General features: G+C 31.7%; 1 protein-coding gene across 2 annotated transcripts in view; it reads right to left on the minus strand.

Annotated features, from left to right (window-relative positions):
* LOC113521619 (uncharacterized) overlaps nt 1-18,010 on the minus strand; it is a 73,390-nt gene that overhangs the window by 7,310 nt on the left and 48,070 nt on the right. For both annotated transcript variants that reach the window (XM_026907204.3, XM_031909849.2), the window contains exons 3-6: nt 7,122-7,279; nt 6,022-6,186; nt 1,393-1,503; nt 268-401 (exon numbers count right to left, since the gene is read on the minus strand). In XM_026907204.3, the coding sequence (XP_026763005.2) occupies nt 268-401; nt 1,393-1,503; nt 6,022-6,186; nt 7,122-7,221 (510 nt within the window). In that variant the 5' untranslated portion in view covers nt 7,222-7,279. The remainder of the gene's footprint in view (nt 1-267; nt 402-1,392; nt 1,504-6,021; nt 6,187-7,121; nt 7,280-18,010) is intronic.

Consider the following 18,010-nt stretch of genomic DNA (forward strand, 5'->3'; position numbering starts at 1 on the left):
ACGAAATATTTACTTATAATTTAAAATTGTGTTCCATAAAAAAACGTCTTCAACTGTGGCATAACCAATTTAATTAAAATTTCTATGGGTCCTTAATATGTAAGGATATCCTTTCAGAAAAAAAGCATCTGCGATTATTTTATTTTTTAGGATTTATAACTGACGGTGTTATGAGGTTACAAATAAAAATACAACCGAATTGAGAATTGTTTTGATGTCGGTCGAAAATACATCTGGTGATTTCGAGGGTGTACAATATTTCTTTACCTGCAAAAATGTTCTACCCTCGTCACGAAACAAATTGAAGGGCACATCAGCGTCGAGTGTATTGCGAAGATCCAGGAATCCTTTGCGGGTGAGAAATTGAGCGCCCGAGACCGCACAGATTGGTGTCTTCACATCTGTAATGTGGGTAATGTTTTCTATTACGTTTGAAATAGTTTTATATTAGGATTAGTTAAAAGTTCTTTATGGCAGTTTATGGGGGCGGCTTATGTCCAGCAGTGGACGGATAATGGCTGAAATGATGATAATGATCATGACTTAAAATCGACAACTATTAATATTAACAACTGAGTAGACCGTTCGTATTCTATTCACAAATATAATAATTAAGGTATGTTCCACAAAAAACGAACTTCAACAGTGGTAAATCCAGTTATTTTAATTTAAAAATTAAACTACTGAACCCATTTTGATTAAATTTTTATGGGGCCAATATGTAAGTATATTCATTCAGATTAAAGGAGAATTTTCCAAATTAATTTACAACTGACGGAGTTATGAAGTAACAAATATTACGCCATGTGGTTCCAGTACAGATTGAGCCACTCCTTTTCTATGGTTGTCGTAATAGGTGATTAAAGGAATTTAATGATCGAAGGATGGACAACAATGTCTCTCTTAAAACATTATCAAAGACTAACTGCGCTTGCCAACCCGCCTGCCAAGCGTGGCAACTATTGACAAAACTATTATGGGGAAGGCCTATGTTCAACTGGGGGCAGTTAATATCTGATATAATAATAATAAAACATTTAAAAAAAACATATAACCGAATTGAAATCTTCCTTCTTTTTTAAGTCGGTTGAAAATACATTAGATATTTCTATAAATCTTCCCAAAGATTATATTAGATTTAATTTTTATTATTTTTAATTCCTCAAGTTGTTTAAATATATTCATTACTAGCTTTGCACGGTTTTTTTTTGTATAGAAAATACGGTTGATATTACTCATTGATAGTGGAGAATAGTAGTGTTTGAGTGTATCCATTACAAACAAACATACAAAATATCTTATATTAATAATTCAAATTAAAAAAAAAAACTTGCTCCGATTCTTAAGTACCTACCTACTACCGTAAAATAATTACTTATAATAAAGTCTCACCTTTGAATGTGATTTCTTTGGACGGATGAATAATTTGGCCTTTCAGCGGTAAATATACTAGTGGTATTCGTTGTTCGCTAGCTCCTGATCCGAATGTTGCCAAGGAACATTCTGTAAATAAAACAAAATACAATAAATGCGTCGCTCACCTCTGAGATTTCTTTACTTAACCATATAGTGATATAGTAAGTTTTTTTTATGGATAATAATAGAAAGGTAACTCCGCTTGCGCTATCGGGACACCAGTGATAGATAACATGTGAGGATGAAAATGTCTGTTAGCCTATCATGACGAATTCCACAAGAATTAACAACGATGGTTTCCGGGGGCGGGGGGGGGGGGGGGGGAACCTCGTGGAGGTCGACTTGATATAGTATATTGTTAGCAGTGGGGCTGTTAGATTTTGTTATTAAAAGTGACTAAACCCCGTAGTAGGTATTGTATCTTAATAACACTTAAAACCGTAGATAAATTGAAGGCCCACCGTCACTATTTTTATTTTTAACTTTATTAATGTAGTTATTAAAATGTACTGGTGTCGCTAATATGTTTACGTTACATTAGATCAGTCTGATGTCTAAAAATCTAGTCAGATCAGTTTGACTAGATTTTTGTACCTAAAATTGCATCACGCGTACAGAAACAGATAAAATAAAGTATATAAAAAAGTGAGATGCAACGGAAATAAGTCTAATTATATAAATATCTAACTGGTGTTGCAATGAGTAGGTACGTACAATTAAGTCCCTAATTACACTCGATGCTCTATTATTCAAAGACGATTTTGATGTCTGTTGGAGTTAGTCTGTATCATGTAATCAATTCACAGTCTGCTCATAATTCTTGGTTATTATTCTAGCCGCTCAATAATAATTTATTAAACCAAATAATTGTATTAAATCATTAAAATAGGAAATATCTTACATTATTAGTATATTTACCATTTTTTTCTACTTTATAATATTAACAAAGTACTTAATAAAACTTGATATTTTATATAATAAATACTAGACAGATACTTAATGTTAGAATGTTTCATTATACCCAGTGGTTGACTCCGCTGACACATCAAGACCTTGGGTTTAGGTCCAAAAATTGTGAGTTAAAATAACTGTGTGTGTCAATTTATTTTTATTTATTCTGTATTGATGGTAAGCTCCATTAACAAACCAAATAACTTTAAAAATGCTGATAATGTTGATACTTTTGACGATATGCTATGATGTCACGATATATATTATAAAATATTTGAACACCTACAAAATGTAAGTATTCGAGTACGTACTACCTTCATGTTATCCCAAGGATATTGCAAGTGGAAATTAAAATAACAAAACAAAATACACCGATGTAAGAAAGGAAGAAAAATTAAATAAAACAATATTATTGAATAGCAAAAACAATGGCCATATCCTCCTCTTACGGGGAAAGGTCCTGCCCAGTAGTGGGCATATTTGTGTCAAGTAACTAAGCAGCCAGCTCTAATAACTCTGAAGTTTACATAAGTCATAAGTGTAGATAGTTATTTATGACTCCAATAATTCCACAGGATATAGATTATATTATAAAAGCATTAAAAAATACTAACAGTGCTGGATATGATGACATAGTTACTAGTGTAATTAAAGATGTGTCTCACATCATATCTCCGGTACTGTGCCATATTTTTAATTTGTGTTTGGAGTTTGGCATATTTCCTGACAAGTTGAAAATTACTATAATTAGGCCATTATTTAAGAAGGATGATAGAACGATTATGCATAACTATAGACCAATAGCTCTCGTACCTATATTTTCAAAAATATTAGAAAAAATAATTTATAATATATTATATAAATTCTTTGAACAAAATAAATTATTTGCTCCTGAACAACATGCTTTCAGAAAGAATAAATCCATTAATATAGCTCTTTATGAATTTCTTAATAAAGTAATATCGGGTATGGATCGTAGATTATCAAGTGTTGCAATATATTTAGATATGACTAAGGCTTTTGATAATGTTGACCATAATATATTACTTTCAAAACTATATAATTATGGAATAAGAGGAATTGCTTTAAGCCTAATAAAGTCATATTTATCAGGTAGATCACAAATGACTTACATAAATTTTTTTTTTTTTTTTTTTTTTATGCAACTTAGAATGACAAACAAGCTGACGGCCCACCTGATGGAAAGTGGTAACCGTCGCCTATAGACATGAGCAGTACCATGGACATAGCAGACTATACTGTTTCACCCATGATACCCCCCATGGGTTGCCATTCCTGAGGACTCAGGTGTTATTCCTCTGTACCCTGTAAATTCACGCCATATCCCACCCTTCAAACCGAAACACAGTCATGCAAACACAACTGCTTCACGGTTGAAACACGAATGGGACAGAGGTGCCCAAGCAATCGACTTTTGTACAAAGTCTCCCTCTGGTAAAAATACATATTAGTACAAAAACAGAAGAAACATATATATCAAATTCTAGAACGGTAATTAAAGGAGTACCACAAGGAAGCATTTTAGGACCACTTTTATTCATTATATATATAAATGACATGCCCTTAACTACTAGACACCATATGACTTTATTTGCAGATGATAGCACTATTTTAATATCAGACAATGACATTGCTAATTTAAAGATTAAGATTATTAATTCTTTGACATTAATAAATAAATGGCTTGATTCTAATAAATTGAAAATAAATATCGAAAAAACCAAATTAATGTATTTTAAACAGCGACTACATGATAATGAAATTAAATTTGACATTAGTTACAATGGAAAAACTATTGACGAAACGACTACAACAAAGTTTTTGGGACTATACATTGACAATAAAATTAATTGGAAAACTCATATTGAGCATACATGTAAAAAATTAAGTCAATATGCATATGCTTTGTATAAACTACGTAAAATTGTTAATATGGAAACAGTTTTATCGTCATATCATGCACATGTAGGTTCCTTATTGAGGTATGGCATACTGTTTTGGGGAAACTCTACTAATAAAGATATCGTTTTGAAATATCAAAAACGTTGCATACGGGCCATTTGTAATTTGCGAAGGCGGGACACATGCGTGCCACATTTTAAACAATTAAAATTATTGACAGTGCCTTGTTTGTATATTTATGAGTGTGCTAATTTTGTAAAAACAAATATTGATAAATTTAAATTTCGCACTAGAGCTCGGCATATTGACCAATTATGTGTAGTACCATCTAAAACAAAATTGATGAAGGACAGCATATTTTGTAAAGCTGTAATAATTTATAATAACTTACCAAAACATATACGAGGATTGACTGAGGTAAATGTTTTTAAAAAGAACCTTCATGATATATTAATAAATAAATGTTATTATAGCCTGGACGAATATATCAATGATAAAGATAAATAGTCATCATTTGTAAAAAATAATGTCTCATATAAATGTATTTTGTTTCACTGTATAATTTTAAATGTTATGTTTTGTATACTGTTAACTGTTCCATATATTGTACGCTTATATAGCAGGACATGGAGATACTATTTAACTCATGTAATACCTTAATTTAACCTATGATCCACAGTAAAGTCTTTGTATTTGTATTTGTATTTATAGTATTCTTTTAAGCATGTGATCATGTAACTACCTACCGAAGTATCCAATTTCAAACAGTAATAAAATGGCAGAAAGTTACTCAATTCTAAAAACTAAGTTATAAAATAAGTTTTCTCAGTATTAATCATGGAAATGGTTTAGATTAAATATGTATGCATATGGATGGGATGATATAGAATGGAAATAAGTATGTGTGAAACGATAAATAAATAATTCATATATGGATGATATTGCCAACTGCAATTAAATTGGATTAAAGTGAGATTACATATATTTTCAACTTGTATTTTTATTTCCTTGCTAGAACTAGATAGCCTTTACTAGATAGTTATGTTTAAAACTTATGCTTACATATAAAAAAAAATACTAATATTATTACTTAAGCAAGGAAATAAAAATACATCAATAAAGATATCTATCTAAACCTATATTAAAAATAAATATGAGTATATTTAATAGGTATACAAAAGTTAGGTAAACGGCTACCATAAAATATTATCATAAAGTTAAATATATAATACGGCATAGAATGGGCATACGGCATGGAATTTGTATTCCTATGGGTGTCGTAAGAAGTAACTAAGGGAACTTAATGGTTGAGGGATGAGCAGCAGCGTCCTTCTTAAAATATCACAAAAGCTTAAACTGCGGTTGCCAACCCGTCTGCCAAGCGCGGAAACTACTAGCAAAACTCCCCTTTTGGGGTAGACCTACGTTCAACAGTGGATAATTAATTACTAATGTGATGATTAAAAATGAGATGCGAAGAATTTATACATTTTCACTTTTAAATCATAAATATCTAGACTAGACAAACTTTAAAAAAAAAGGCCTGCTTTCCGGAATATATTAAATAATTTATTATATTATCATTAAGTAGGTAATTTAAGCCTTTTCTACAATATTTGAAAAACAACGCATCAAACAACAGTTTGATCGTTTTAATATCGTTTTTGACACTTACGCCACAGTTTATTTAAAGATTTCTAATGTGATCTAAGCTATTATAAAGTACTGTACCGGGCAGATCATCGACACACAGTTCTCGGTCTTCTCTAAAGAGCGGCGCTCGATGCGGGCACGTGCAGGAGCACCTGTCGTCGACGGCTTCTCCAACACCTGTGACCACTTCTGTACTAGCCCTCGCTCCGTGTTCGCCACAGTGCCCCAGAGCACACTCCTCACCTGAAAATTTATGATATTAAATCTTAGATCCGTTATTCATATATTTAGGTATTTCTAGACTTATTCCTTGGACTAGAATGCTTTAGAATGGATCATTCATCACTCAGCCAGAACATTGCACACCTAGAACAAATATCTAATTATGTGATATAATTCTATTATTATTCATTTATTCTTTATTTACCCCATTAAAAAAATGTCTGGTACAAAAGGCGGACTTAATACTATATAGCATTCTCTCCCAGTCAACCTTTGGCAGAATCTTATTATGCGGTGAAAAAAATTACAACACATACAATAGAGAACTATTGCAAATTATGACTATATAAATATAAATACATTCTATTTAGATATATGAAAGTACTGTTGTTCATTGCGGATAGATTTATATCAGACGTTATACCTGGGTTCAGTCTTTTGTATGCATATAGCATATCATCTTTCAATTTATTAAGTATTATGGCAAATATTAATAAATCTATCCTATCTTTGGTTTTATTACGTCATTTAAGTCCGTCCACTTTTTTCAATACTTTCATAATATGCTTTCTTTCCCCACATGACATGCTATCTATTGATATGCATATATCGACTGTATACGTAGACAATGAGTGAAAGATACTCTATACAGGGTAAATTAGAAATCATATGCATCCTTAAATAATGCTCCACTAGCGAAACCCAACATTATTCCAAAAAAAAAAAATGGTCGAAAGACGACAAAACATTTTGCGCTTACCTTCTAATTTAGTTATATGTATGGGCTTATTAATTTTATTTGACACATGTTTCTTGGGAAAAATCTTAAATTTAACCGGTAGAATACATGTTTAAAAGAATGCTAATAATTGCGGTTTTAACCAGTAGATATCTATATTGACTTATGAGAGCCTGCGAGAAGCCGTCAATCCGCCACCCGTACCTCAGCAACTAACCAATGAGTGTGAAGACATCGCCGGCGTCGCGGCGCGAGACGTCGCCGAAGTGCGCACCCGCTGAGGCGATGCTCAGGAACAGGAGCAGCGTAACGGCCATGTCACCCCGCGCCGCCAACGTCCAGCCATTCGTCCCACAACTGCATTGCTCTCACCGCCTGGAGATCAAGAAGGCAATTAATGAAAATTAAATATAAAACAATTAATTTATAATTTATTATTAGTATTAATTATTGTAAGTAACTACAGTTAATAAATACATGCAACGGTTATTGTTTTATTTTTAAAATTGTATCTTATAAAGACGGACTAGTTCATCTCATTCCAAGATATGTTCCAATATATGATCCAAGGTATGATAGGTATTAAAAATATTTGAATGTAATAACTATTGGTTTAACTTACGTGTAATTAGATCGAATAAGCTCGACTAGTTTCTGAATCAATTCGTGATTCTTAGTCATTACTAAAGGAACCAGTAGTCATTACATTAAAATATGTGTGCTTACGAAACTTTTCACAATAAAATTAAAAATATTAATAATTAATTTTACAAAAAAAAAAAACTGACTTCAACTGTGACAAAACCAATTTTATTTTATTTTAAAACTAAACTACTGCACCGATTTAGATAACATTTCTGTGAGACCAATCTGTAAGAATATCCTTTCCGATAAAACAATAATTGTTTAAATTGATTTATAACTAATAGAGTTATGAGGTTACATACATTAAAAATTATATATCCGAACCTCCTTCTTTTTTAAGTCTTTTTTAAGGTTGAAAATAGAGTTAAACATTATCAATGTTATACTGTGATTTAGAAGCTATTTCCTTGTATTAATTTTTATTTATAATATAAATAAATAAACTAACATTGATATTAAATGACGTGATTAAATTATTAAAAAGTACAAATTATGGTCATAAGTAGTGACTTCAAATTACGTTTCGAGTGCCATAAAAATCGTGGCTTTTCGTTCATATTGCCCGAGTTACGACCAGCGCATCTAATCGTCCAATTGTTACCTAATAGGCGATATTAAAATTACATTTGTATGACATTTGAATGAAAGTAATTTTGAGTGAAAATAGTATCTCGAAATAAATCGTAAGGAGAATGATAAAATATAAGAAGTGCTCAGTGAAAGCCTGCACTTCGTTGCAAAAATTCATGAGCATTGTTCGATGTTCGATTTCACTTAGTTCACATGATTTCCTCCGCTGTTGGTTACTTTATAACCTTTGAGAAAATATACTTGGCTCGCACACACATTGCACGCTCACGCGATGACTTTAAACTTTATACTTATGTGTTACATATTTCTAATTGAAGAGTCGAACGTGGGCACGCGTCAGATTTATTGACTTTTCGTAATTCCGTGTTTCCGCGCCCGCACAGCTTTTGGTAGGTGTTTATTTAACTGTCCCGTGCAAACATCACACGTTTAAACCAAGAACGGTTTAAAATATTATTGATGTGACAATATTTTACGGTGTAATGACACTGACAAACTGGCATGGTGGTGGGTCGGATCTTCGACACGCGTATCTCAAGAGTTATGAACGGTCAATCAATTCTGTGTGAGTTTCCAACGTTTGCACTGATGTTTGAATTATAGGTACTAATTTACTACTAATTTTCAGTGGATAAACTATTTATTGTATTCAATGGCAATAGGCATTTAGTTCACTCGAGTTTGACATGAAAAGTAGACACATTATATAAACTGTCGATATTTATCATTCTTAGACGCCGCTATAGTTGAATGGGCTATTGTTAGCGGGAAAACTAGATATTTTGGCGTAAAGAACAAAGGCCACACAGGTTTCATTTAAGTTTTATGACATGTCATTGACGCGGCTTACGGGATTTTCAGAAGAGAGGCGATTTGTGGCGTAAAATGTGCAGTTTGAGGGCGAATGGCGTTTCGGTGTAAGCCTACAATGGAACCACTGTGAATGGAAGATGCAAAGAATTAATAACAAGGAAATTGTTTGTATAATGGAAAACCATTGTTTATGATTTACTGATATACCGGAACATAAATTTTATCTTGTATTTGGAAGATATACGTTTTCAATATTTGCAATGAGGATATAATATACTATGATTGTATATACTTGTTATAATAATTTTCGGCTGTTTGTAGATCTCCCGAGGCGTAGATATATTTGATAAGATTTATAGAATGCTGTGGCTAGTAATTTGTCTAAAACTGATCACCATCCATTGCGTTTACTTCAATAAAATTGTTTCGTATAACTACGGTAATCGTGTTGTGTTCATGGGGAACCGTTACCAATCGACAGCAATGGCTACTACATCTGATGTATAATGATCATATATTAATTTAATGTTTGATTGATATTAAGAATTCTTAAAATGCTCAAGTTTTACGATCGTGCTGATACAAGAAATAATGATCATGGTAGACTTTAACACTGCTATACCAACGGAACTTGCAGTTATGTCGATAAAATTATATGCATTTCACAGTGGCTATATCTTACAAAGTTGTCTACTGCATATTGTTGTATATTTTTATTACTTATTATTATAATAAATAAGTAGTTACTGATGCGTTAAAATGCCTTTATATTAGCTACCTAAATATATTACTTATCTGGGTGCCCGCAATTTAGTCGCGTGTCGACCCTTTTTCTTGCCGGAAATCTGTGCTTATTTGTCGACCCTTGTTATATAATTTATATCATATTAATTATTATTGCCCATTCATTTTTTTTTTTAATATTGATAGTTTTTGTTTGCAATGGAATTTACGACTTCTTCCACTTCAGATAAAATATACACAAGAATATAAATAAGTGTAACAATTTTTTACAGATGTGTTTCTGAAAGTTTGACTAATTTATATTTTATTTTGATGTACCATCTAGAAGTGGTTACGAGTACCTATCTCCAAATTCACGCGTACGAAGTTATAGGCAAAATTTAATTATAACTGGTTGTTAATTGTAGGTAAGTAGATACAATAAAATATACGATAGGTACACATATGTTTTAGAGTGATTCATCTACTTATTTTTTTAATAGTTCTTATTGCATTTGCATCTGGATGTATGAAAATATCGACTTCCATATTATTTTTATAATGTTATCTATGTTTGGATTTTACGTACAGATCACTTTCTATCGATTTTGACGAAATGTTTAGATATGTTACAACAGCACTTTCTATATCATGTTCAGTTAAAGAAAGTTTAAAATTACTCTCAAAATGTGTAAAATTTCAAACTATCAAAACAATATAATATGCTAAATGACAATTAATACTTATTTGAAAAATAATAGGTAGTAATAATTATTTTCATTTTGAACCTATGTTTTTGTCTGTAAAATATATTATAATAGCATCTTCATTTGAAGTGATTACTAATTAAGATCAAGATCAAATGTATCTATATGCTTTTCAGGGCTCTACCAATCATTATCTAGAACCCTACATTTAAATTAAAGAAAAGAAAACCCGCGGGAAAGAAGCGGAAATAACTAGTGTAACTTTAAGCAATCTTATGATCATGAACTATAATTAGGTACGCGTATATAGTAATTTGCATTCTGTGACTATTAAAAGAATACAGGGAACTCATTTCTATGGATCTTTTTTTCTTTTGCCTTGTGTGTTCAATATCGGTCATAAAAAAATTATAATATTCAATGTAATGTACATAGTCATAATCCAATGAACCGTAATACAGTTCTAGGTGAGTAGGATTAAATGATATAATGACATTATTAAATAAGATTTATACCGATTAAAATGAAATATAAATTCAACATACATTAAATTATACTATGATATCACGCAGGCATCCGTAAGTATCTAATGTGTAAAATATTATTTACTAGTGTTACCTATATTTTTTTCTATATTACAGTTATGATCTTACAAAAGTTATACTTTTAACCGCGTTTTCGTAACCGATATATATTCATTAACAGTAATAAAATGCAGCATATGTTCTCCATCTCGTGTAATACGTATATATCAACTTTATAGTGATTGGTTAAGCTGTTAAGGTGCTAACATGTAACAAATAAATAAAGTGAGTTCCACAATATTCTATTAGTAGAGATTAAATTATGATATTCTATGGTTTAACTGATTCATAAATATCATAATTTTACCAGAGGGAGACTTTGTACAAAAGCCGATTGCTTGGGTACCTCTGTCCCATTCGTGTTTCAACCATGAAGCAGTTGTGTTTGGATGGCTGTGTTTCGGTTTGAAGGGTGGGATATGGCGTGAATTTACAGGGTACAGAGGAATAACATCTGAGTCTTCAGGAATAGCAACGCATGGGGGGTATTATGGGCAAAACAGTATACTCTGTTATGTCCATGGTACTGCTTTGTCTATAGGCGACGGTTACCACTTTCCATCAGGTGGGCCGTCAGCTTGTTTGCCATTCTAAGTTGTATAAAAAAAAATACCATCTAGGTATATATACACAGTAACTGAATATAATAATAATCTAATGTAAAGCTAATCTTTTTTATTATTATTATTTTATTAGCCGTTAACTGTCCGCTACTGAAGGCTGCATAGGCCTTTCCCAGAAGGGAGTCGTGCCTGTTGTTGCCACGCTTCGCAATCGGGTTAGATTTTAATGATGTTTTAAGAGGGACGCTGCTGCTCATCTCTCGCCCTCCTTAGTCGCCTCTTACAAAACCACGAGAAAGGAAGGGCTGGCCTATTCTATGCCGGAATCAAATAAGTAGTTTTATTTATTTACACTTTATTTTATACAAAAATTACATTGTTATAATTTATTTCACATGGAAATGTAACTAACTGGTGAGCTTAACTCTGTAAGAATTAACTTTCAGCAAACCTTGAGTGGAAAGGAGCATTAATTACTAGCGGGCTGTGTGCGTACAATAAAAAAGGAAACAGTGTAGTATTAGTATTTACTCTTGCTATATATTTATTAAATAACAAATGTGCTTTCCTAAATACAAACTAACTTATATACATACATTATAAATACACAAATGTATATTTACTACACTCACTTATACCAATGGTATAACGAGTTGCATGTGTGAAGCCCTAGGCGCCGGGGACTGCCACCGGTCGGACCGGTTTATTGTCCAATATTATTTAGTTCTAATGCAGTGTTCTCCATAATACTTATGAAGATTAATGACTGGGAGCCTAAAGATTTCTGGTGCAGTGTACCGATCGCCTCCGGGTCAGTATATTGAAATACACAGCAATTTAGAGTGAAAATTTTTTGAGTTTTGACAATACACGAGTTTATACATGCTGTTTAACATATTTTAGATATTATGATACATCTAATAAGCTCTTTTGTGTATGTAATTTGATAATCATGTCGAATCTATTGGGTACAGTTATTAGATCGCTGTGTTTTAATGAAATTACTTCGTAATACAAACATGACTTGAGGTACTTAATTTCAGCGTTAGTAGGTAATAATCGGAAATAGAAAATGAGTTTTTCTTTAAGTATCTTAAAAAAAAAGTTGGTTATCGATTCGTCTGTATTTTTTGTATGTTACATGATTACGTCGCTAATTCTAAAACGAGGTTTCATTTTTTGTAGTTGCGAAGGCTTGTTGCACGTGTTCATCCCATATTAATTTTCTTATTGAAGCCGCTGTTTTTTTACGGAACTCTTTCTTTACAAGTTTAGTCACATATTACATCATCATCATCATATCACTCGTTAACTGTCCACTGCTGACCATAGGCTTCCCCTTATTGGAGGATTTTGCCAGTAGTTGTTTCGCTTAGCAAGCAGGTTGGCAACCGCATTTAGTCTTGGTGATGTTTTAAGAAAGACACTGTTGCCCATTCTTCGATAATTAAATTACCTTGTCGCCTCTGACGATGCCTACAGGTAAGAAAAGGGTGGCCCATTCTATGCAGGGACCATGCGACAGATTTTACATTTTATTTTATTAATGTAAAAATTTATTTGTAAAACAATAGTTTAGCAAATTAGGTAAACGCAAAACAATTATGACTGTAAAGTAGATTAAGTAATTTCTAAGCAAATAACTTGATTGTTAGATAGGCATAAGACTTAATAATGCAATTAAAGTTTACACAACAAATAATATCAATCTAAAAATGAACAAGAAATTAATGAGTAGAAATGAGAAAAGAAAATCTTAATGTTAACTACATTACGCAATGTTTAGTTATTATTTTCTCCAAGCGTAGCATTTCTATATAAGTAGTTGTGAAGTTTAATGGCAGAATTTTCACACGCATATGTACGTACCTGTTTATTACGTTGGTCTCAAATTTGTCACCACTAATTTTTACCAGCGGCTTCGCTCGCGTTAGTATTGATTCTGTTCAACTATTCTGATTGTTGATACTCATAGAGATAAAATAGTTACAAAAAAGAAATTAACCAGTACCACAGAGTAGTTAGAAAAAAATTATACTCTAATTAGGAATTATGTCCCAATAATTCTAATAAAAAAGTAATAATTCTGCTAAGTTTGAAGCAAATTAGACGACGCAATGAAAAGATTCATACAAAAAATACCGCTTTCTCATCCCATCGCTTATAAGTTTTTTAAAAGTAGCCTATAATCGTCTGTAGTGTTACATCTATCTCTATACCAAAATTTATCATTATCGATTCAGCGATTTAGGTGTAAAAGTGTAGTTAACAAACAAACTCTTTTCACATTTATAATATTAGGTAGGCATATTTAATTAAATTTTCAATTATTATTCAATGGACCCAGTTACGGAACGGGAAAGTTTAAAATTAATAAAGAACTTATTTATTTATGTTATTTAATAAAATTATTAATAAATATTATTATTTTTGAAAACGCTTAACAACAGTTTCATCTGATGTTAAGTGATGGCGTGGTCTATGTATCATTAGTCTAAGTAGTAGACTAATGATACATGCAAACACAAATAATTACTATTACTCTAGTTTTGAAGAATTACAGATTTTAAGAATTGGAAAATACAGACTGTGAAATAGAAAGAGAGTCAGAAAACAAGCGATGTACTTTGATAATAATATTAGGAAAACATTGTGCAAGATCTGGAAGAATTCGGAGAGGATCAATAGATAAAAAAATAAGAATTATAATTTGTAGATGTAATCGCAACATTTCATAAAGTTTCTTTACTGAAATTTCTTTTTTCCCATCTAATCTGTATAGAGATTTAATTAAATTTTTATCATAGCTAAATCACAACAATATATATTGTCATACTAAAGTGAAGGGATAAGATTGTTAATAATGGGGTTAAACGGTTCCATTGCTAGCAATATACCCTATCAGGTCGATCTCCACGCGGTTCCCTCTGGAAGCCATCGTGATTAATTTTTATGGAATTTGTCACGATGGGCCAATTGATCTGTTTTCATTATCACCTATCATCCCTTACTGGTGCCCTACCAGCGTATACCGATAGTACAGACGGGGTTACTATTCCATTATCAACCATTAAAAAAATCACACTAAAGTACCTAATTATATGTATACTTATAATAATTATAACTATATTATTATTGCCTGGGTTAATTCAGTAGCTGCCTAGTGGATATCTATTATAATGTCTGTGAAAGGCACGTGTAATTCGTAACCGAGTTATACCTATTCGCTACCCAGATTCAAGTGACGACTTATTCTTTGATTAGGCACCTGATAGACGTAGCTCGAGCTATGTATTACCTAGTACTTTATTGTAAGGTTCACTAGACCGGATGCATTAGATACTATTACCTTCACTGGGCCGCTATCCTATTAATTATATTGTATTTTGCTGTCAGGTAAATCTGGGGTATTGTAAGGTAGCGTAGGTTAACAAGGTGTTTCCTTGGTGTGTGTTAGTTGCGTTCACCACGTCATGATTATAGTGACATTATGTCCGTACTGAGAATCGTATACCATGATGACACCGTCATTTATAGTGTACCTAACGAACGACGAGTCGCTATATTTGACACAAATGGTATCATATTACCCAGTTCGTTTCTTTTATTAATTTAATTGTAGATACCTCGTTTATGATTAAGTTCAAAGTGTCAATATACTTATCCTATATAAATGGCCTAATTGACAAGAGAGCATGGTTATGAAAATAAATAAATCTTAGTGACGGCGATTTTTATTTGAATAACGTCTCTTACTTCTTCAATGATTTAAGCTAGTGGGGTACGATTAAGGAATGATAGGTGAGAACAAAGTTAGACTAGTAGAACCATCATGCAGAATTCGATAGGAATTTACTACAATTGTTTCCATGTCAGTGATGTGGTGATCAACCTGACAGGGTATTTAACTAGTAATGGGGCCGGCACATTTTTTTATTAACAATTCCTTACTAGCCAGAGGGAGACTTTGTACAAAAGTCGTTTGTTTAGGTACCTCTGTCCTATTCGTGTTTCAATCGTAAAGCAGTTGTGTTTGCATGGCTGTGTTTCGGTTTGAAGGGTGGGATATGGCGTGAATTTACAGGGTACAGAGCAATAACACCTGAGTCCTGAGGAATGGCAACGCATAGGGGGTATCATGGGCGAAACAGTATACTCTGTTATGCCCATGATACTGCTCATGTCTATAGGCGACGGTTACCACTTTCCATCAGGTGGGCCGTCAGCTTGTTTGCCATTCTAAGTTGTATAAAAAAAAGATTATTATTTGACTCGTTTATTCTCATCTCTCTCTTGTATTTACTCATACTGGAGTTATTACTTAGTGGATCGTCAAGTATATATTAAATATACAGAACTGGAGCCACTAAACTGTCTAAACCTGTTAAATTACAGTTTTGAACATATTTAATTTAAAAATATTTTTGCCTCTAAATCGAAGTTTTTTTTTCAATAAATCACGATACTGGAGATGGTATAAAATAACAAAATACAATATATACATATATTTAATATGTTGGTAATAAGAGATAAATTATACATATTTGTATCCCCTAAAAGAAGAGGCTACCCCTGCATTTCCTGTGGCTGTCGAAAGAGTCGACTAAGAGAAGGCGAGGGATGGACAGTAGCGTCCCTTTTAAAACATCTCTAAAAGCCTAACTGTGGTTGCCAACCCGCATGCTGAGCGTGGCAACTATTGGCAAAACTTTCCTTATGTTTAGCAGTGGACAGTTATCGGTTGAAATAATAAAAATATATACATATTTACAAATATCATCTCAAGAATTTCAATGCTACCTCAGCCGTAGCTAATGACATCCTTAGACTATAAGACAAGAGTTCCTCTTGAGATCGTTAAGCTTGTCGGTCAGTCTGTAGGCAGCTTACAGGTAGTGCAAATATTGGTTGCAAATACTACATGTAAGAGTGTGTCTTCAGCCTTGATTGACGATATAGGAAATACAGTAGTGAAAAAGTTAGCTATAAACATGAATCAACTAAAACAGTAGACATCGTTTTGTCAAAAATTATTTGACTACCAGTTCGTATAAGAAGAAGAATGTGGTTTTTACATTTTTCTAAGAATTTTTTCCAATTACTCTTTTCATAAAAAAACCTTTCATAAACAAACCAAAATTGAAAAGAAAAAGGTAAGTTCCAGTCGTTATCGAGATTTGTGTTTATTATCACATTTATTTATATAGATTAAGTTATAATTAGCTCTTTATTTTGGAGATATTTTTAGTACCTACGTACTTTTAATATACTATCATAAATAAATAGGTAATACTGTAGTTAATTTTAAACAAAAAAAATATATTATATGACAAAAAGAACAACATTTCTCCATGACATACTCAATAATAAAGAACAATCATTGATATGGATTTTAATATACATGTAAAATTTAAATAAAAAAAAATAAAAACTTTAAATAGTATCTATTTCTATCTAGATATAATGTCGAATTATAAAATAGATCTATTTTAAATAAGTACTTGTTCCTATCTATTTTTTACTATTAAAAGAATCAAGGTAGTTCATAAATACTTCCAACTAACGTCGGAATATTGCAATTATATATTGAAATTAAAATAGTGATATTTAAATGTGCAATGCCACGAAAAAAATTCTTCAAAATATTAAACAAAAAAATGTATAAAATTTCATATATCAAAATGAAACATGAAGCTGTTTTGTTCGCTAAAAATGTGGTGTGCATAAACGATCTTTTGAGTTCTATTAGAATACATAGTTCCACACATTCTGCTTTATGTTAAGGCATGCAAAGCACTTAATAAAAAAGGGATTACCATTTTCATCAAATATACAACACTAAATAACTGGATGTTTGCACTATGTATGTACAGTCACGCACCATTAGACTTGAACGGTATATCCGAAATACGCTTTTTTTTATTAAAAACATTGGCACTTGCCACCGACCGTTTTAGGAGCTAGTGGTTAAACAACTTGACTCGAGGGTACTACTTTATTCTTAAGGTACTTCCAACTTGTTCAATAAAATATTTCTACCGAAACTAAAAGCAAACGTGACTAGATAAATTATTATAAAACTAGATTTTATATGAATATTTTAATGGAGGCTCCTAATTATACCGAAGATTTTGGAATATAAATATGTCAATATAAATTTATTATATTATTGGCTATATTTGTATAATATGAAAAATCCATAGATTAAAAATGTTTACCTTAAAAATTATTTTATTTTTAATTTATGTACGTATATTATTATTATTAGACTAGTTTTAAAGTCCGTCTATCACCACATGTTTACGTCAGTAGGTTTATACTTATATCTACTAGTATGTTTTACAATTTATATTTATTTCGTGGTTTATTCATATGTTATAAAATAATTAATTCAAATGTGTTCATTGGTCAGCAAATCGCTTAAGAATCACTAGACTGATTTTTAAATATTCGTAATAATCTAAAGAAGATTTTGCAGGA

Source organism: Galleria mellonella, unplaced genomic scaffold, assembly GCF_026898425.1.
Source record: "Galleria mellonella isolate WM207_F2 unplaced genomic scaffold, CSIRO_AGI_GalMel_v1 utg63, whole genome shotgun sequence".
NCBI classification, from domain to species: Eukaryota; Metazoa; Arthropoda; class Insecta; order Lepidoptera; family Pyralidae; genus Galleria; species Galleria mellonella.